The 21,730-nt window shown below is 36.1% G+C and overlaps 2 protein-coding genes across 2 annotated transcripts; one reads left to right on the plus strand and one right to left on the minus strand.

Moving 5' to 3' along the window:
• Nucleotides 1-240: 240 nt before the first annotated feature.
• On the minus strand, nucleotides 241-5,100 carry LOC144560774 (CDK5RAP3 protein homolog). The gene is made up of 10 exons (XM_078310022.1): nucleotides 4,943-5,100; nucleotides 4,702-4,836; nucleotides 3,807-3,904; nucleotides 3,624-3,718; nucleotides 3,392-3,527; nucleotides 2,512-2,661; nucleotides 1,794-2,276; nucleotides 1,016-1,224; nucleotides 672-804; nucleotides 241-468 (listed from the first exon to the last, which is right to left on the minus strand). Exons 1-10 carry the CDS (start codon nucleotides 5,001-5,003, stop codon nucleotides 337-339), a joined length of 1,632 nt encoding a protein of 543 aa, XP_078166148.1. The 5' UTR covers nucleotides 5,004-5,100; the 3' UTR covers nucleotides 241-336.
• Nucleotides 5,101-11,664: 6,564 nt separating this feature from the next.
• LOC144561007 (putative RNA-dependent RNA polymerase 3) lies at nucleotides 11,665-20,664 on the plus strand. The gene is made up of 18 exons (XM_078310226.1): nucleotides 11,665-12,051; nucleotides 12,445-13,078; nucleotides 13,197-13,326; nucleotides 13,439-13,513; nucleotides 14,145-14,337; nucleotides 14,671-14,866; nucleotides 15,002-15,095; nucleotides 15,508-15,612; nucleotides 15,828-15,869; nucleotides 15,968-16,039; nucleotides 16,538-16,647; nucleotides 16,762-16,910; nucleotides 17,164-17,389; nucleotides 17,503-17,728; nucleotides 17,895-18,049; nucleotides 18,472-18,622; nucleotides 18,891-19,041; nucleotides 20,414-20,664. Exons 1-18 carry the CDS (start codon nucleotides 11,733-11,735, stop codon nucleotides 20,599-20,601), a joined length of 3,216 nt encoding a protein of 1,071 aa, XP_078166352.1. The 5' UTR covers nucleotides 11,665-11,732; the 3' UTR covers nucleotides 20,602-20,664.
• Nucleotides 20,665-21,730: the final 1,066 nt, after the last annotated feature.

The raw sequence follows: 21,730 nt of genomic DNA on the forward strand, positions 1-21,730 counted from the left end.
AATCGAATTGGATTGTACTCTTCCAAATTTAAGTATATATTAAGATATATGCACAAGCACACAATGACATATTGTCATTAAGTTAATCATTCGAAATTGCAGTAGTGCAGCACAATATATTATGTAGATGTCATTTTTTAAGAATGAATTATGAGCATCATTCATTATTATGACACAACCATTCAAGAGCAGAACAAGAAAAAAAAATGTTTTGAGCACAGAATTACTAAAACTGGGTGAATGGTAAAATATTAGATTATCATTAGGTTGAAAAACTTAAATAGACATGAAGTACTTGTCAGACAAAAAAGGTGCTGCCAAAAAATTATCGATTTCTCATTGATGGATGCTAGAATTTATCACTGCATTAATTTCTCCAATTATATGAACTGGTCTTCCATCAAACATAGAAGATAGGGTCGTTTCACATAGATTCTTTAGCTCCCTTGTCTTAGCAATCGCAACCTCCTGAGATAATTAAAAATTGATCAACAACACATATAGAACATCTACTCTCAGCAAATAATAAGCAATATCACCACAATTTTCTCCGAAAGAAATGCCCTATGTATTTACTATTTAGAAGAAAAAAATGTTGTCCTTGTGAAGAGAAATATATAACATTTTTACGTTCCCCAACAACAAAAAAAGGGAATGTGATAAAATAAAACCTGCTTAGGCCAGGAAGAAGAGAGAGAATTTTGTAATTCCATGCGTCTAACAGATAAATCGTTCAGACTCTCTCTTAGTTTCACCTCATGCTGCTTCTTTTCCTCTAATGACTTTACCAATCTATCTAGAAACCTTCCAAAAAAAACAATTCTATGGTAAGCTACAATAACAAAAAAAAAAATTTAGCATCTAGTTTAGGATTTACCTATGCCTCATTTTCAATCAAGAACTGATTAAGACAAGACTTTAACAAAGTTGGGCTCAATTGCACATCTGGGGGTTACTAATTACTATACAGACAGAAAAAATAATTTAAATAGGAGAAAATGTAAATATCCTTTACCTGTTGGAGTTCAGAATCATAATTAGGTCACGAGTTTTCCTGTTTGTCAGAAGAGAAATGGCAGAGGAGACATTAGCTAAAATAGCCTCTAATGTGTCAGAAGTGTATTGTTGTAGCACGAAAGGGGCTACGGCCTGGACTTGGTTTTGCAAAGACATCGTATCTTCACTCCTTAGTTCCATCAATCTCTGGTATAAGAATGCCTTAATCTGATGAAGTGAAAAGACAGTCCGAGTTATAAAAGACCAAACACTTCAATTATTGTCAATAAGCTACCAGTTTCAGGGACTTTTTTCTTCTTCTTTTTTCTGCAAATGAGCCGGACTGAACCTACATTTTTCTCTCAACTGATGTTCAGTTATTATCACTCGACATCAATTTAAGCCAACTAGACTCAAAGAAGCACACTTTTGAATCTAATCAAAATAAATATAGACAACAACAATTACCAAAAGGTAAAAACAATGAAAAGCTTAAGTTTGTTAGGCTCAATAGTCATAGCGATACCTACAACATGTTTCAAGATGCATCGATGTCTACAATATAATCATTTTACAATTTTCAAGTACTGTGATCCTAATTTAATGTAGCATAATCCCAAATGAATTTCTAGATCTTAGTTGGTCAAGACAATTTAATTGGCTATTGTTATGCTCGGTTAATAATCCATGCAAAATGCAAATTGTGGATGAATTGATTATGAAAGAAGGCTACATGATCAGTGTGCAAATTATTCATTTCACAAGTGAAAATTCCAAAGGAAGCCAGAGAGAAGTACCTCGAATAAATCATCCATAATTTTGTTCCTGTAATCAGTCCCTAACAACTGGCTTCTCTCTTCATGTCCACTGGCACCAGTTTCAACCAAACCACACACATTCTCCTCAGTAGTTGCATCTTGGACTGGAGCCTCCATTTCCAATTTCAGATCCTCAATACCAACATCCCAATTTATCCCTTCAACTTTATCTGATAATTGATCACCTTTTTCTACATTTGAGTCACCAATTTCATGTATACCAAGCATGTTCCCAGATTCTTCAGATTGTTCTTCGACTGCACCGATGTCCCAGTCAATTTGAGCTCCATCCATTGTTATATTCCAGTCAATACCGTCAATGGAGGAATTTAAATCAAGATTTTGATTTGATTTTGAATCCTCAACTAGAGAATTCTGTACCTCAGCACAAACTGACACGTGGAGAGATGGCGGATTCTGTCGGAAGTCATGCAGATTTTGAAGAACAGCACCTGGAGTTTTCTAAATTTTAAGTGAAAAAATATATCAATTAGACGAGCTACAAAAAGTTTGGTATTGACTAGCAGGATACATCATTATCAATCCCACTACAATGGTGGTTACTGGAATATGACCAGAGAAATATAGGGTATTACATGCAGGTACTGTTGAATATTGGATGGAAAATGCAAAATTATCCGTACCAGAATATACTTTCAGATGCATAGTGCATTATCGTTACCCAAAAGACTTGTACCTCTTTCTCTGTATGAGCTTCTTTTACGAAGTTGGTGTAATACTCCATGGCTTTAGACAGCAGATCACCATTTAAAACCAACATTATTTTCTCAAACGTTTCAGGCAGGGTCTTGGCCGTCTCTATGAGTTCCATTCTAACATTTTCCCCCTGTATAAGTATCATGCAAGATTTTAGATGGCTAGTATAAAAGACCAGTTCATAATATACACTTAAAACCTAAATAACAAAGAAAAAATACTTCTTTTGCAGTAGGACGTACAATTTTTAACCATACAGATCTGACTGGGCTTAACAAAAGATCTAACTGGTTCAGAATAAATCAACATAAGACCTAATATCAGGTAAGGTCAGCACTTAAATTTAATTTCAGTTAAAAATATATGTACACACCAAAGCATCAAGATTTGACCTGGCCTGATAGTTAAATCAGTGAAGTAAGATAAGAATTTCACGAACAGCTGGCAATCTAGTCAAGCCTAACCCATTTAAATTTGAATAAACAAAATTCTAACCAACCCACTCCCAGGGGCGGATTCAATATAGAGCAGGGGGGTGGCTAAGCTACCCTCATTATTATTGAAATCTTGATAAATGCATATACATATTAGAGTTTAATTGGCATGTTAAGCCCTCCTATTTAAGAAATCAATATTATCGTGGCCTGGTGTTACTTTCCTAATTTAATTTGAACCATAAAAGAAACCACTACAAAAAAGAAGGAAATAATATAGCATAAAATAACTTTTTGGGGTCATGTTTAGCCTCCCTCATATTCAAAGCCTATTTCCACCCCGAATCTGATTTTGCTCAATGAATGCCCAGATTTTCTGGATATATATCACATCAAATATACACTAATATGAAAAAATTTACAGACCTTTAACCCTAGTTCTTGACAAGCTTCAGTATATTTAGTTGCAGAAAGAGCAGCATTCCTCTTAATTTCTGTCTCTTTTCGATCCAGCTCAGCCAGCTGCTGTTGGATCTTTTGAATTTGCTTTCTCTGGTAGGGGCTTTAATAAGAATCACTGATTAATTGAAAATGTAAATAAAAAAATGATAATAGAATGGATTGAGAGAGAGAGACATAGGGCAGAGAGAGAGCATACATTTCATAATTGACATTTTGAACCATAATCTGAGCGGCTTCTCCCAAGAAAATGTGATCCTTCTCAAATGATTTTACTATGGCTTCCCAGTCACCCTGTGAAAAGTTGTTACTTATAATCACACACACAAAAACAGAAACAGGTTAATGAACGGCCACACACACTTCAAAGAGAGAAGCTTACAGCAGAACCAGAGAGGCGCCCAAAAATATTGCGCGTGCTTTCTGTAGAAGAATTCAACAGGATGTTGTATATCTGTTTTGCTTCTGTATATCCTATTGCTAAAAAAAAATATCACAACAGCACATCTTAAAAAGTTCATACACTTACATTTTGCAAATTCAAATCAAATGTGATAGTGATATATTGAGCTCAGTAATGTTGGACTGTTAAAGAATGAAGCTATCCTTAATGCAACATACCAAATTTTCATTATCAGAAGGAAAATAAAAAAGAGCCCATCTAGTATAGAATTGAGGCCATTTGATTATTATTTAAACTCGACTAACAAATGAATTAATCATCTCAACCCTTTTGCAATACTAAAATTTAAATGCACCATTTCAGGCTAGCTTGAGCCGTGACACTGAATTCAGTAGCCAGTGTCAAATCTGAAACTTTTTTCAAAACATCAATCAAATAAAATAATCAGCAATACAGATTTAACAAAATACCATTGTCTCAAATTTTTTCTACAGTAGTTATCAACTGAAAAATTGAGGCTTGCTTGGGATCTCAACACTGAGTTGAATAAAGAGACTTTAACTCAACACTCAAATTGATAACTTTTTGCATAGCATCAACACAATTATATTCTAACTGTACTAATTACAAACAGTTTCTCCAATTGAACAGAATAGAAGACTTTACATCAGTAAAAACAACAGGCACAACTTATAAGTCTCTACATATACTTCTGTTGGATACCAGGATGGCATTCAAGACAAAGCTCATCACTGCTGAAAGCTATTAACTTCCTAATTTTGGCACATGCAAACCAAAACCAACTCAACCAAGTTAACTCCTACTTAACACAATCTAGCACATCTTTAAAAGAGATTTAAGTTTAGATACATACAATCAGCGTCAAGGGTTAGAAAGAATGGATCGAGATCACGAGGCAGTGAAGGGAACACAGATGAAATTCGAGACCTTATAGCATTTAGACGCTTTCTCCAATCCTGAGGTATTCTCTTTCGATCCACCAGCCATTCTACCAAAAACAATCAACAATTTTGGAAAATAAACAAAACAAATCAGTAAAAATGATACGAAAAAATATAACGGAGCTAAAATAGAAATAAAGTAAAATAAAGCACCTCCAAGACGAGCAAACGCGATGTCTATGGGGAGATTTTGAAGCTCCGACGGATCGTACATCGTTTTTTTATGAGATGAAGGAGAGAGCGGCGAGCTCGACGAGGAGCAAACGAGGCGGAAAGGAGAACCTTGATTGGTGTTCCAATTAATGCGTAGACCGGATTCAGGAGCCGAGATCTAAGAATTAACCAACTCTATGTTTCGTATGATCTAAAAAAAACTGAGCCCAGGCCTTTTTAATCAAAAAATGGGCTTTTCAGCCCGGTTATAAAAGAAATGTAAAATATAAGCCCGTTCAAGGCTTGTGCCATCTCTGGAAATAAACCAGATATTCCAATTAGATGAGCTATTCAATGGATATCCAAAAAATTATAACGGATTAGAATACGATTTAATCACAGTGTAACTGTTCGGCAGCTGGAATTAGACCTCCTTTAGACTCCTTATGCCCTTAAAGCTGCCGAACAGGTGTTCCTTTATGGAGATTAGTGGCCTCCTTAACTAAGGCGACTTCCACGTCTCCTTAAGAACTTCATCTCCTTTGCATCTCCTTAACAGCTAAAATACGAACTTTTCAGACAATATTAGCCTCAAAAAGTGACCTCTTTGGATACTGTTCTTTTCTTTTCATTTTTTTATTGTCTTTCTTCTCTCTCAATAGCACGATTCCCTAGATGCGGCAAAGAAAGAAAACCATTATCTCCGACGAAGATTAACGACGATATAATAACCGGAACTCTTATCCAATAGCCCTACGACATTCGCACCGAAATGCTCTTTCCATAGACATCTGTCAAGGTACTTCTCTTTCCTTGCTTCCTCTCTGAAATGGTCTCTCCTTTTGCATTTATTTATCTTTGTTCTTTGGCTACGAAATTATCATCTCTTTGTCTCAATCCCGCCCCAGAGCTTCACCTCTTCCTTTCTCTATGCTTGCTTGAGTGATTTGAGTGACTAATTTGCTGGTGACGAAGAAGGAGACAGATACACAAAGACACAGAGCTTCACTGCTTTTTGTTTGTGCGCAGTGCCTTTTGGTCAAGGATTGATTTATTCCATAAAAAAACAATGGTTGAATGCTCTGCTGTATTATGGGTTGTTATTGGTTTATTACGCTCAATTCTAACTAGTAATAAATAATATCTTTTACTCATTTAATCCTACATTCTTAATCCATCTATATTGCCGAACATGAGTTCCTTAGTGAAGCTTAATTTCTTAAGCCTCTGCCTCTTAATCCTAGCTGCCGAACACCTAGGGGTGCAAACGGATCGGATACGGATCGGATAGTGCTCAACCGATATCCGTATCCGTATTTTTTTCCGGATACGGATACGGATCGGATAGTAACCGGATACGGATACGGATCGGATATTAAACGGATACAGATACGGATCGGATATTTTCGGATACGAATACAGATACGGATATAATTCGGATTTCTAATTCAAAATATATATCTAATTAACTTGTTACACCATTACAAAATATATATCTGATTAACTAAAATTCACCAACATAACTATAACTTTAATTAAAAATACCAACACAAAAGATATTCTAATACAAAAAATAAATAGACACAAATTTTTTTCTCAAATCTTAACATATCCGGATGGAATATGCTAGCATGCTATGCATAGCATAGAACCCCTCCATGCAACGGCTCGGATTTTGAGTTTTCAAAATCCTAATGGTCGATCCGAACCGTTCATCTTGTTCTCCATATTAATATGTGTTTGGAGACCAAATTTTACATTTTTTGGAATTTTTTTACTATTTCTTTAGATTTATTGAAAATTACTGTTTTTTATGGTCCAGATTTGCTGAAAACAACGGTTTTCAATAAATCTAAAGAAATAGTAAAAAAATTCCAAAAAATATAAAATTTGGTCTCCAAACACATATTAATATGGAGAACAAGATGAACGGTTCGGATCGACCATTAGGATTTTGAAAACTCAAAATCCGAGCCGTTGCATGGAGGGGTTCTATGCTATGCATATCATGCTAGCTTATTCCTATCCGGATATCCGAAAAATTAAAATATCCGGATCCGGATAATTATCCGTATCCGTATCCGTATCCGTATCCGATTCCGAAACTCAACCCGTATCTGTATCCGAATCCGCATAAAAAAAATCCATATCCGTATCCGAATCCGCAACTATCCGTATCCGAATCCGCAAAAATTCGGATACGGATCCGGATTTGGACGGGTAATATCCGACCCGTTTGCACCCCTACGAACACCCCCAATTTGTTCTTATATCTCATACGTTTACATCCATAGACTTAGACTATTTATTTTAATCTAGTGTGAATTTTAAACACTCATGCGTTTTTTTTTTTTTTTTTTAGAAAGTGGGAAAACCCACCGATTTTATTAGAAACCTGTAACGCTTCTGAATTCGGGTATATTTTAAATTTAGAATCCAATTTGAATCAAAATAAAAATAAGAATAATATATATAGTTCAGAAAATAAATAGCAAAACGTTTTATTAATTTACATGAAAGTTATATCTAAATTCTGCATATAAATTTTAATTATGCATTTCTTAGCCCAATTAGTAAGCCCAAATTAAAAAAATGCAATCCTAAGTTTAGCCCACATCCAATAATATAACCAACCAAAGTCTCTCCTCTCTTCTCATTCCCAATTGTTTCATTTTCAATTATTCCTGTAAGTCTTTCTCTTTCTCTTTCTCTCTTCTTGGCCGCCCCCCCCATCTCTTTTTGGATGCCGCCGGCCCTCCCTCTCTCTTGTTCTCCCTTGTGCCGCCGCCCCCCTTCTCTCCCTTGGCTGCTGACCCGCTGACCCGAGCCCCACCCTTGGCCGCTGACCTGAGCAACCCCAAGGCCGCCAGCCCCCTAGGCCGACAGCCCCCTGGCCGAACCCCTCCCTCTCTCTCTTCTTCCCCTTGCCGCTGCCGCCGGCCACTACCCTAGCCGGACCCCTGCTGGCCGAACCACAGCCCTAGACCCGAACCCAAACCCTAGACCCGAACCCATTAACCCTAGACCCGAACCCATTAACCCTAGACCCGAAACCCATTAACCCTAGAGTGTGATCCTATGAACCAAAATTTTCTTCAGGGGGCAAGCCCCCTAAGACCCCTGTAAGGGGGGCCGCCCCCCTCTAACCCTCGGCCCGCTTACCGGCAAGCGGAACCGCCGATTTAATATACGGGGTAAGGAAACCAAAACCTAAACCCAATAACCCAATATCCGAACCGAACCCCTTCCCTCTTTAAAGTCAATCAAATTAGTACGAGGGTCAAGGTTAATACCAATTTAATAATACCAAATTGAATTGTGGGGGAAACTGAATTGAGGGTTTTAATTATGTATAAATTCTTTGGATTTAAAAAGAAATAAGAAGTTAATTAAGCGTTTAAAACTTAGGAGCAAACCGCGTGAATTTAGGAGACGCTGAGAATACGCGAGATCCTGACAACCGCTCAAACGAAGGCACTGAAAATACAGGTGCGGGTTCCTGGTCTTTTTACAAATAATACAAAAAAATGCATGGATTGAGGTAAGTAGTCCTTTTTCTTAATCTGGTGGATAAACTGCATGTTGTGAATGTCGAACAATCGTTTGAATTTGTGTAGAATTGCATGATAGGAACTCTTGATGCATGAAATTGAATTGATAGGAATTGAATTGTGAATTTGAGAATGGGGAACTTGAATGAATCGTTTTAAATTGGGGCCGTCCGTGTGAGGCGGCTCTGCATGTGTTTTTGAAAAGCGGGCTGTCCATGTGTGGCAGCCCAGTGTGTGAACAGGACAGAACAGAACAGAACAGAACAGAACAGAACGGGTCGCCAAATTCGCGGCGGTTCGCCGGATGGGTCCCCGAAATGGCCCATCTAGAGTGTGATAATCGGGTCGTCCTTGCGTGGCGATTCGCCGGGTTTTCACGTACGGGCATGGATTCCCAGAGTGTGGAATTTTAAAACCTTTTGAAATGAGTTAAAAAGGGGCGGGAATAAAAACTGGTTATTTTAAAGTGATTTGCATATCCGAATTGATAGGGACATGGGGAAAAATTCAAAAACCTTCTTTTTATGTTATTTGGGGAATTAAATGCATTGATTTGTAAAAGCACCGGGCTGGAACTAAATCCCGCACTGAGAATTAGTTCGATCTCTCACCGTACCACCTGTTATGTGGGTTCCAGGAAACGAAGAAGAAAGCATGGAGGAAGGCCGCGGGTGAGGAAATTAGCGGAAGTTGTTAAGATAGCCACTCTCTGTTTATTTTATATTTGTATGAACAATATATTGTGTGGACATGGCAGTGACTGTTTGACTAGCCATGTCTGACATATTGTCTCTTTTCTGTTTGTTTGTGAACTCCATTTATTTTTAAATAAAGTGGCTTGTTGAATGTTTTTATTGATGATGTATGTGATGTGCTTAACGCCTAGCGCATAAATGCGCGGCGGGTTGTCCGGGGATGTGACAAAACCAGAGTGTGTAAATGCTTTCAAGCTCCAAACATCTAGAGCCAAAAAACATATACAAAATATCTGGATATAACCAGGAAACAAAGAAACAAGACATTACAACAAATTTTTAACTAAAACAACTAGAACAACCAAAAACTTCACATTACAAAGCAACAACCACATGAAGGCATCTAAGCTATATAACTTGGGTTGTACCAAGTATACGGGTTATATCTCCTTGTATCGGCTGGGTGGTTTCCCGTCCTCTTCCTCGAATCAAAATTGCTCGGCTTTCCTCCAATTCGAGTGTCTTCTGTTGTATTCAGAGGTGGAGGAACATAGTATAAATGATATGAGAAGAAACAAGAAATGATTTGAAACATGTGAAATAGGATAGTAAAACCCCGTACAAAAATGAGACAAAATTACTTTGTTGAATATTGAAATTTCTACTACACCTTGTCCTTTTCTATAATTTCCAAATTATCAAGCAAACAGAAAAATATTGAATGTCAGATAATCTAGGTTAGCTTTCTCTACTTCGTCTTCTCTTCAACAAGGGGGGTATCACGCATAACAGCTGTTTCAAAGGGTGGGCTGTAATTCAACAGCTATTTTCCATTTTTCCCTATTGTTTCTTCAACATTTTTTAATATTTTCTAAATATTAGTAATGAATATTTTTTTGTTAAATATTGTGATACACAATAATGACTTTCAATATATAAAAAATCAAATAGAAATAAAGAAAAATGTTATTATTTCTATAATAATTTATATGACGATATAGACATTATTCTTTTTTTTTTGATGGAGATGCCTAACTTTTCGTATTTGCTATCCTTGATTTTTTTTCTCTACTGAAAATATGCCTGTGTCGGAATCTTTTATTTTTGAATCAGTTTAAATCATTTCAAAAATTTAATCTAAAATCTACATTTTTTTCAACATAAATTCCATCAATTAATTTAAAAGGACATTTTTTTTATTCTTACATGGCCCGTAGGCCCTTGAAATCGAATTTTTTTTATAAACCATAAATAATTAAATTATTTTTGTGGAACCAATATGATTACTTTTTTTTTTTTAAAAACCATAAGGATCGGACGGTCCGTCCAGTCTCAAAATCAGTTTTTCCCCAGACCGGACGGTAAAAAAAAAAAAAAAAACAGAAAAACAGAAAAATTTTAAATATTTTTTATTTTTTGTATTAAAATATTAGAAATGTTGAATATATTTCTTTGAAAATAGATGAAATACAATATAATTTGATTTATTAGAAAGACTGCAACAAATAACCCGGATCAATATTTTTCAGATCGGATTTTTCGTGGTTGTAAGAAAAATTAATATATTTCTTTATGTGTTATTAGAAAAAAATAAAAATGCTTAGATTCTGAGTTATTGATCCCAGTTCAAAAGTCCTTTCTAGGTAATCCAGAAAATATTGTGATCCTTGCTATTTTGAGAATTCTTTTTGAATAATAATAATTAAATAGCTTAAAGTTTTTGTTTTTTTTTCAAAAATAGATACAACTTTTTATAAATTAAATGTCCTAGAAGGATCACAATATTTTTTGGATTACCTAGAAATGACTTTTGAACCGGGATCAATAACTCAGAATCTAAGCATTTTTATTTTTTTCTAATAACATATAAAGAAATATATTAATTTTTCTTACAGCCGTGAAAAATCCGATCTAAAAAATATTGATCCGGGTTATTTGTTGGAGTCTTTCTAATAAATCAAATTATATTGTATTTCATCTATTTTCAAAGAAATATATTCAACATTTCTAATATTTTAATAAAAAAAATAAAAAAAATTAATTTTTTTCTGTTTTAAAAAAAAAAAAAAGTGAGACCGGTAAAAACTGATTTTGAGACCCAACGGACCGTCTGTTCCTTATGATTTTAAAAAAAAAATAATAATCATATTGATTCCCTAAAAATAATTTAATTATTTATGGTTTATAAAAAAAATTCCTTGAAATCGATATCGTGAAATTTGATACCGTAAAATTATGTTCCCCGAAATACCAAACAAACTTGAAGGTCATAAAAATTAAAATAGAAAAGACAAATAAATGTCTCCATCAGAATAAGTAGCCGTACTCTGTACTTCTGTAGACTATTGGTAGCTGATAATGTCATGTTTGGAGGAGGCAACACGGCAACACCTATGTTGCACAGCTTTTGAATTGTACCTACGAAAAACATATAAACAGAGGCTGGGGCTGTCAGAATTAAATTTCCCGGTCACCCCTCCTCTTCCTTCGCTCTCCTCAACTTTTCTCGAACCCACTCTAAAACCCTAAACCATAATTTTGCCGATGGTGCGCGCCACCACCTCCTTTCTCCGCGACTTCTCCCTTCTCGCCGACATCGAGACACCGCAAAACGTGTCACTTCCTGACTCAGTTGAGCGTTTGATCGCTATAATATGTACGGAGAAATCGGTGCTCCCTCCTAACTACCTCGCTCGGCAAGCGCTTGACCGATTAGGCGAATCTGTGTCCTTGAATATTTTAGGTGTGATTGCTTCGAGCAGAGGCAGAGTGCGTAACTTTTCAGGGTTTATAATGCACTTGGCAACGAACTCCCCGATTGCAATGGCGCACAACGCGGAGGGACCACCTGTCGGAGTCGGAGGTGACTTTTTATTATTAAATTAAAGGGCGAGTCGTAGCTGAGTAAAGTTTTTTTTGTCATTGTTCCCACGGATGTAGTAGTGTGATCTTGGTCTATACCACTAGCGACTAATTTTAATCTATTGAATTTTCTATGAAAGAGTCTTTTCTATCCTTGTTTTGCCAAGAAGAAATTATATTTTGCATGTCTCAGAATATACAACAACCAGCAACCAAGCCTGTAGTCCCATTAGTCCCAAAGTTGGAGTAGGCTAGAAATGAAACCCATTCAAAACTGCATTGCGGTCTGTCAAGTAGATATCACACAATTTGACATGCATTATATCTTGCACAATGGAAAGGACTCTGACCAGTTTATTATTACTTACTTTCTTCTGATCTGATCTCTGAACAGATGATTCAGACAAGAGCTCAGATGACTGGGAAATGGTGGATCGGGAGCCCATACCGAGTGATCAAGAGATGACTACTCGGAGCAGAATTGAAAATTTATTTCCGACAGTAATAGGAAATCATGAAATGCCCATACTGTCTGATCAAGAGGTGACTACTCGGGGCAGAACTGAAAATTTATTTCCTACAGTAGTGGGAAATGATGAAATGTCCATACCGTCTGATCAAGAGATGACTACTTGGGGCAGAATTGAAAATTTATTTCCGACAGTAACGGGAAATTACGAAATGCCAATACCGTCTTATCAAGAGATGACTACTCGGGGCAGAATTGAAAATTTATTTCCGACAGTAGTGGGAAATTATGTAATGCCCATACTGTCTGATCAAGAGATGACTACTCTGGGCAGAATTGAAAATTTATTTCCGACAGTAGTGGGAAATGATGAAATGGTTCATAGAAGGCTCGAGAAGGAGATGGATCAACTTCAGCTACAGGATTATGCTAACTACTGTCATAGCTCAATACCTCAAAGCACGGGACCCTCATGTCAGAGAGTACTAAGCCCTCAGATGAAGGCTCTTGGGAATTTCGAATTCAGGAGGGCATTTCTGATCTTGAGTTACCTGGGAAGGTTGATTTGTTTTCCTTCTTTTGTTCTTTTTTATTACTTCTGGAAGTGTGGTTTGCTATGCTGATTGATTAGTCTGAATCTTTTGTTGATATATGTTTCTCATTGGTGATGAATTTAGGGCCAAATTAGAGGAGACGGTTTCGATGGGATTGTTGAGAGATCTTACTTGCATGCCGATGGAAGCATTCGAGTTTCATATATGGAAAGAATTCGGGATAAAGAATATTAAGCCATCTGACAGAAGAAAGGTTACGGTCTTTTGCCCTTTCTACTTTTATTTTTGCATTGCTTGTTGCTTGATGTGGAGTTGAGTTTTATTAAGATTACATCCAGGAGCTAATTTATTGTCTTTATATACAGACTTTGGACTGGGACATGGGCAAAACACATGTCTACCACTGCCATGTCGATCTTCAAGGAGAAGTTACATTCAAGGTTCTTTATACTACTTTAGAAAGATACTTATATTATTGTTAAGGACAACGTAACAAGGAATTCTAAAATTAGATGCTGATATATATATATATATATATATATATATAGATAGATAGATAGATAGATAGAGAGAGAGAGAATGGCTAAGCTCAAAACGTTTTTTCCTAGCCCCCAGAATAAACGACTCGGTTTTTTTATTTTCAAAGTGCAAACAGTCGATCCAAACCGTTAGTTGTTCAATCTATATTTAAATGTGCTTGGAGACCAAATTTTAAATTTTTTGGATTTTTTTTTACTATTTATTAAGATGGTTTGAAAATCGCTGTTTTTCAATGGTGCAGAATTTTAATAAAAACAATGATTTTCAAACCATCTCAATAAATAGTAAAAAATTCCAAAAAATGAAAAATTTGGTCTCCAAGCACATTTTGAACATCTAACGGTTTGGATTGACTGTTTGGATTTTGAAAATCGAATTTAAACCGAGTCGTTTGTTCCGGGGGCTAGGAAAAAACGTTTTGAGCTTAGCTACTCTCTCTCTCTCTCTCTATATATATATATTTCTCTTTAATTTACGTACCCATCACTGGTGTTTCAACTTTTGCATAATTGTTGATTTTCTATTATGCAGGGTCCTTTTCTTGAGTCAACAAAGACTCACCTACAACGCGTTCTTGGTGATGAAAATATTCTTCAAGTAAAATTTGAAGAAGTTAGACAGGAGAAGAAAAATCACTTTGACTTTGATAATTACTATTGCGATGTGTACCATAGAATTGCAGAACAGGGAATTGAACTCGGCCTGCGACAATATCAGTTTTTGAGTATGTTATCATATGCACTTGTACACTGATTACTTGTTCATGTTCTGACTTTAGAGTTCATACTGGCTGGGTTTTAAAAGTCCATATTCTGTCTCTATTGTGATTCCTGGATTTTAGTTTGCATGGTTCTATAGTCACTGGTACCTGATCGGTACCGAATGGTAACTTGATCACTTATTTAGGATAATCTTAGAAAATGAAGAAAGGAGGGGCCTCCAAATCTTACATCCACTGGTATCGACTTGAATACTTTCGTCATACTGGTGTACTTTTAATCAAATCTGTAATAATATTCGGTCTTTTGTTTTCTCTATCCACCATTTGTATGTGCAGTGTACAAAGATGGTGGAAGGGAGGAGAACAAGAGAAGCGGTACCAGGTCCTCTGTCAAGTGCTACTTTGTTTGTACTTCATCGGGCTGGGTCAGGGACAGGAATAATGATTTTCACTATGGCAAGACCGTCAACGAGATACGCCTTAGTTTTATGCATATACATACTGTCCCCAGCTTAGCAAAATACATCTCTAGGTAGTAGTTAATTCAAATTTTTTTGGCACTCCTATATAAATTGTTCAGACTGGAGAGTTACTTGTATTTGACATCTTATGAAAGGACTTCTTATCAAAGGAATTGTATCCATGATTACCAATCATAAACATGCAGGCTTTCTTTAATTTTGTCCAAGACAATCAAGCTCAACATTGATTTATCTGATCCGGAGTTAAGGGTAGAAACTATTCCAGACATCCACTGTAAGGTAAAGCCTGTGTTTTTTTCAATAATTATGGAAGTAGCTCAACTAATCATTATGGAAGTATAAACATATGGCTTTATCCCAATTCCTAGGAAGGTGCATGGACTGCTTTTTTTTCCCCCATAAATTGGCAATACTGTAATGGTGTTTGACTTTTGTATTGAACTATGGATAAATGTCAAATTTGTTATCTGTGAAAGGTGTATGCATGATATTGCTTGTTTCTCTAGCATTATGATATTCTGTGGTCTTGACTGTAAAGAGATACAAATGAACTTGCTCCTTTTCAAGAATTTGTTACTTTTAAATGGTTCAGATGATGCAAAAGATTCTTTGCTACCAGCCCTGTAAAAGGAAAACCGGGAAATATATTATTAAAGTACAAATTTTACTTTTAAGATACACTTTTTTGTAGGATGGAAGCACTGTATTGAAAGGTATCCATACGGATGGAACTGGTTTTATTTCTGAAGATCTTGCTCTGCAATGCCCCATTTATGTGTCTAAAGGGCAAATTCAGGTTCATTATATTTTTCTATTTGTATTTCATAATATGAAATTGTGAGGCTATTTAGGAACTTTCGGTGCTTAGACAAATTAACCCTAGAAATTATGATGGTAGATAGTACCATGCGGACATGTACCTCATTTTTTATGTTTATCATAGTTAAACCATGAAAGTACCTCATGTATCCTTTACCATCACATTCCAATTTCTTTTTCTAATTTCTTCAGGCTGGGAGAGATGGCCCAAGTCCTTCTAATAATGATGGACCGGTATACAATAATTCATTACTTTATTTATAAAGTTAAGTGGTCTCTGGATTTTCTGTAGAAGTTAAATTTATCTTGTTCACCTTGGTTTCCTAAACTAGCCTCTTCTGATGCAAGTTCGGCTATTCTACAATGGATTGTGTGCAAAGGGAACACTTCTTGTCAATAGGCTGGTAAGTTCAGTCTTTCACTATTGTATTGAATGATATTTCATGATTTTGCCTGCTGGAATTTTAGTGGTGCGTTTTTTTTTTTATGTTTGTAAGAACCTAAGTATTATGGATTTTTTACCAGTCCAGTATTCAAAAAATTATTTTCCTATCTGGGATTAGTTCTTTGTATCTGTAGTTTTATCTTTCTTGAATATGTTAAGCATGTATTTTTTAGAGTGACTTTGTTACTTCCATCATTTCCTTTTGAAAATAAACCACATGAGACCTAGAGGCTAGAGAAGAAGAATTCCACATGTGAAAAGTTCCTTTAGAGAACCTATTGTTTTTGTTGACACATCACAGAAGCACTTGATTAGTGTTGCACCATACAATACATTGTACTTAATTTTGTATATTGCATTGCCATTATAAAGGTACTGCTGGGTTATCTATTAAAGTGGAGGATACCCTTGATGACATCTTTCATTTACATGTTCATTTATCTTCTGTGTCCTATAGCTGCCAAAGAAAACCATTCAAATTCGCCCTTCCATGATCAAAGTGGCACCAGATCCTTCAATGTGGGGTATTGTTGAACCATTTAACTCTTTGGAAGTCGTCAATACCAGGTACTGAATAAGAACAAATGGACTAAGAATTATATTGTCTTAATTTTACAGTTTTTCATTTGTAAAAATGTCTGTCATATATTTAGCATCTCGTGACCTGTTATACTATTTCAGCACCCGTCCAAAGAAAGTACACCTGTCAAGATACTTGATTTCACTTCTTCACTTTGGAGGGGTTCCTGCAGAGTTCTTCTTGGGTCTCCTATCAACTGCACTTCAAGAAGCCGAGTGTTGGCATTACGACAGAGGTGCAGCTTTAAAAGGTATCCTATTCTGTTTAGTCAATTATGCAATTAAGCCCCCTTCACAGGAATGTAACAAATCACACAATTGATCTAAATTTAACTCTATTTAGTGTTGATCATAACTTCATCTGTAGAATCCAGCTTGAATTGTCTTTGATAAAACAGACATTAACATGAAGGAAATACAAAAACACACGCGCGCGCACACACACACGCTCACTGTTTTACTTGGTGAAAACTGTTTTTTAACCGTCTGTTAAGCAAATGGCAGTCGCATTGAACAATGAGGGCATGGACAGTGATCATCTGACGGCCAGGATGATTGTGTCAGGGATGCCTCTTGACGAGCCTTTTCTACAGTACCGGCTAGGCTTGATGTTGTTGGAAGAAAGAAAAGGTCTCAAGGCAGGAAAAATCCCAATCAGTGACTCATACTACCTCATGGGGACCACAGACCCCACTGGGCAACTCTGCGCCAACCAAGTTTGCATAATACTGTATGTACCTCCTGTTCCTGATTTTGCAAAAAAACACTCTTATAATTTCATTTGCCGAAAATGACCCTAATATGGAACAATATTAAAGATTAAGCAACATCTGAAATATGTAGGGGCGAGGGGCAGTTATCTGGTGATGTGTTAGTGTACAAGCACCCGGGGCTACATCCTGGAGACGTACACCTACTTCAAGCTACCTTTGTAGAAGGCCTGGAAAGAGTTGTGGGAGACTCAAAATATGCCATTTTCTTTCCAGCTGTGGGGCCCAGATCACTGGCTGATGAAATGGCTAACAGTGATTTTGATGGGGATATCTACTGGGTATCTCGACATCCAGAGGTTAGTTTGTCTTCTTTAATGATGATAACTCAAAAATGCTTTTTCAGGCTACAAATGAAGTAAGAAAACAAATAATAAAAGATTGGAAACCCAGGAAATCCATGGAAATAGAGATGCTACAGAAATACACAACTGTTGTTGTTTTCTGATGGATCGTTTTTTTCAGTTGTTAAAATATTTCAAACCTAGTCCACCATGGCTGGCTCTGGAAGAAGATTCATCAAAGAAAGGTGCAGATAACACAAGTCTCGCTAACATGAATGGCCCTGCACTTGAAACATTGTTGTTTCACAGTTTCCTGAACAATAGATTTAAACCAAGGTAAGCTTCATACAGTCCTCTCTTCATTGCTAATTTGAAGGTGATTTCATTTCTTTGTTCGATCTATTTATAATAAGAGTCATATGTGATGCTCTGGTTGGAGTTGGTTCTTTTAAGATAAAAATAAATCAGCACAGCAGCTTGCCTTTGTTGGAGTTTCCATTCTTTTTTTCTTTTTCTGTTTTCCGGACGGGATACAGCTAACCCACAGTGATCATTCAGTTCGTTTCCTAAAAAAATGACATTCAATTGTACAATTGTGCCTCTATAGCCCTAATTTTGCATCTGGAGATTGACCATAAAAATGAGCAAAAAAGAAAGAAACTAGCATTAAATTTAGTCAAATGGTATGGTGTAGCAATACTTGACCCAAGCTATGAAAGCATGTATCTAAATGCTTATTCTTGATTCTCATCTTATAGTTACACTGTTGGCTTGGCTGCTGAATGTTGGTTGGTGTACATGGACCGCTTACTAACACCTGGTGTAGAGAAAGAAGATGCTTGGCCAAATATAGAGAAGTTGATTAATATATACTATGACGCCCTTGATGCTCCAAAAACTGGAAAGAAGGTTTGTCTCTTTCTGTTGGTAATTTTAGGCAATGCACTGGGTTGTAGGATTGAGTAACGCTGCCTCAGCAGTATTATGTTAATATACAAATTCATATGGCATTGTCGGTTCTTGGTTGGTAAATAAACTCACTCTGGTTTCAACAGGATCCCCCAGTCTATTTAAGAATTCAATATAAAAAAAAACACAATATAGCTTTCATGCGAAAGATGTTGTGGCTGCTATTGGCAACTGATATAGATTTGGGTTTTGATTTTTCAATGCATAGGTTGAGGTTGGGAAAGCTCTGAAGGTGGTCAGATATCCCCATTTCATGGAAAAGAAGGTTGGGGAAGATTTCGAGTATCACTCTTCATCTATACTTGGTTTGATATATGACAAGGTGCAGTCGTTCAAAGCAGAAAGGCTTCAATTGACCAGTAAGCATTTGCTCTAGTTTCGAAATTTCACAAAATATAATTTAAGGAGAATTGTGCTTTTCTTGTTGGTTGAATGTGCTTGATTTTGTTCTACAAGGCTTAAGGAATTTGATAACATTTTAGAAAATTCTACAAAGGGGTTAAAATAATACTTGTCATCTTTCCAGGATTGCAAGTGATGGATCCGACTCCGCTGCTCTCCAAATAGGAGAGCAGGACCCTGCTATTCAAAATCTAACCGTTAAATTTTTTCATGCATGACTCTCAATACAGATGAACGGTTAGATTTCAAATAGCAGGGTCTTGCTCTCCTATTTGGAGAGCAGCGGAGTTGGTTCTGCAAGTGATATGTCCAGTACTATTAGAGAAAAGAAACATATGACCCAACATAGTATGAAAAACGTCTTTATGGCACCAGTTTTCGCCTTATCTCTCTTAAAGATAACATTTTGGAAGACAGTCTCAAGCATTACTATTTTTCTCTGTATGAATGAGGGAAAATAGGTTGGGGGTACTTCCCCTTTTCTTTTTAGAGTAAGCTACAGTCCTTAGCAACGCACCAATTCTCTTGTGCTTTGACTCCAAATGTTATAATTTTTGTGGAGTGACGTTATGGTAGTAAGCATATTATGTATCAACCCGTATTGTGGATCCATATCTCTATTTTTAAAGTTCAAACAGAAATCCAAACCATTAAACATGATCTCCATATGAAAATGTACTTGGAGACTAAATTTTACATTTTTTTTGGAATTTTGTTGCTATATTTTTAGATAGGTACAAAATTACTTTAATTAAAAATTCGGGACCATCAGAAAGCAGTGATTTTATACCTATTTAAGAAAATAGTAGAAAGTTTCTAAAACTGTAAAATTTTGTCTCCAAGTGCATTTTCCTATGGAGATCATGTTTAACAGTTCAGATCTACTGTTTGAACTTTGAAAATAGGGAGATGGATCCATAGCATGGGTTGATCCATAATTTGCATATTACCATAGCCTCACTCATTTTTGTGATTCAAATAGGCAATCCGAGTTGTTCAAGTTTCTTTTAGATTATTTTTACTATCTTTTTGGATAGCAAGAAAACCATTGCTATTTGATGGTCTACAGTATTAAAAGCAATGGTTTATGAAAAAAATCTAAAAAAATATGACTTGATTTCTTGCAAGACTTCAATATGTAGATAACTGTTGAGCCTGGATCAACATTTTGGATTGAGATTTTGAGTCACAGCATAAGAGGATTGGTTCTTTGCAAAATGCTGTAGCCCACTTTTCTTTGAGGAAATTCAGATATGTGGAGATATCTGAAGTTTTAAAGAGTTTTCTATATATGTAATACAACAATATTAAATGATGGTTTTGTTTCAGAGTTTGTGATGCTTCCGTGCTTGAGTGTCGAAGTCCCAAAAAATTGCATGGATAAGTGGGGAGTTCTTTATGATAAGTACTCCAAGGAAATGATGGAGGCTTTGGGAATTGAGGAGAAGGACATGAAATATAAGAGGTGCCAAGAAATCATTGACTTTTATAAGAAGGCAAGTTTACCCTTTTACTAGGAGCCTAACTTATTATCCCGAGATAAGATTAATTTCTTGCACTTTTAACCTTATAAGCTGGACCTATTCAGTTACCATAGTTCTAAAAATGATCATGGGTCTAACATACTATAATTTTATAAATTCAATTACTTTGGTCCTGTGTAGATTCTCTATGGAGCTTGGGAGTTCAAAGAAAGAACAAGACCCGAAGATCAAATTCAAAAAGAGGCACTAGCAATTTATCAAATTGTTTACGAAAAAGCACAAACTGCTGGTAAAGTCGAGAAATGCTGGTTTGCATGGAGAGTCGCTGGCCCCGTGCTGTGCAAGTATTATGTTTCTTCCCAAGGTGATGATGATGATGTGTCTCATGTTAGTATTAACGTGCTGCAAAAGCTTTATGAGTTAAAGATCTGACATCGAGAGCAATTGGTTGCACAACAGCTAAGTGAGAAGCCGTAATGATGCTATAGTTTTCTATTAGGATCCTTTTGTGATGTAGTAGACTCTTAATTAATACTGATGAAGTTTTGTAGCAAGTTCTTTAAACAACTGCGGGGTATCTGTTGTTGCTGGTAAGTGGTATGTATACCAGTGTTTTTGTGGATAAATAGGTATCCAGGCGATTAGGTTGACATCTGTATGGTAATATGGGGCTAAACGTTTGATCAAGGAGGCTTAGGCTGAGATCTCTCACCATATGAGTTCAGTAAATAGGGTATATGTGTAGTTTAATGTGCTTTTGGTGATGCTGTTTTTGGGTGGTTAATGCAAATGGGCTCTTTCGTCTTGTTTCAAAAAAAAAAAAAAAAAAATGTCTAGTGAGAACTTGCTACCATGGTTTTTGACTCTTATGTATGATTTAAAAGTAACACGTGTAGATAACGTAAGATCTGTGGGTTTGAGAACTATGACCTGTTTCGCCCCGTTGCTAGGTTGTATTTATTTTGTATGCAGTATTTGTTGTTATTAGTGGACCTAAAATGGGTAGTAATTATGGTTGTATTTATTTTATACTGTATTGTAGTAAAAGAGTATAGAAGGAATATTTATTTTATACTATATTTCAGAGTATAGAAAAAGAGTCTAAAATGTTAAATTGAGGCCGAGAATAGGGAATAACACCACAAAACATCTTTTCTTCTCT

The sequence above is a fragment of the Carex rostrata genome, chromosome 10 (genome assembly GCF_964058835.1).
Source record: "Carex rostrata chromosome 10, lpCarRost1.2, whole genome shotgun sequence".
NCBI lineage: Eukaryota > Viridiplantae > Streptophyta > Magnoliopsida > Poales > Cyperaceae > Carex > Carex rostrata.

Excerpts from the sequence above, each read along its gene's own strand:
- LOC144560774 (XM_078310022.1), bottom strand. The coding sequence starts at position 5,003 with ATGTACGATCCGTCGGAGCTTCAAAATCTCCCCATAGACATCGCGTTT. Across the intron at positions 3,905-4,701 it reads TCTAACCCTTGACGCTGATT|CAATAGGATATACAGAAGCA; the intron begins GTATGTATCTAA and ends ATTTTTTTTTAG. Across the intron at positions 469-671 it reads CTTCTTCCTGGCCTAAGCAG|GAGGTTGCGATTGCTAAGAC; the intron begins GTTTTATTTTAT and ends TAATTATCTCAG.
- LOC144561007 (XM_078310226.1), top strand. The coding sequence starts at position 11,733 with ATGGTGCGCGCCACCACCTCCTTTCTCCGCGACTTCTCCCTTCTCGCC. Across the intron at positions 15,096-15,507 it reads TTCCAGACATCCACTGTAAG|GATGGAAGCACTGTATTGAA; the intron begins GTAAAGCCTGTG and ends ACTTTTTTGTAG. Across the intron at positions 19,042-20,413 it reads AGAAAGGCTTCAATTGACCA|AGTTTGTGATGCTTCCGTGC; the intron begins GTAAGCATTTGC and ends GTTTTGTTTCAG.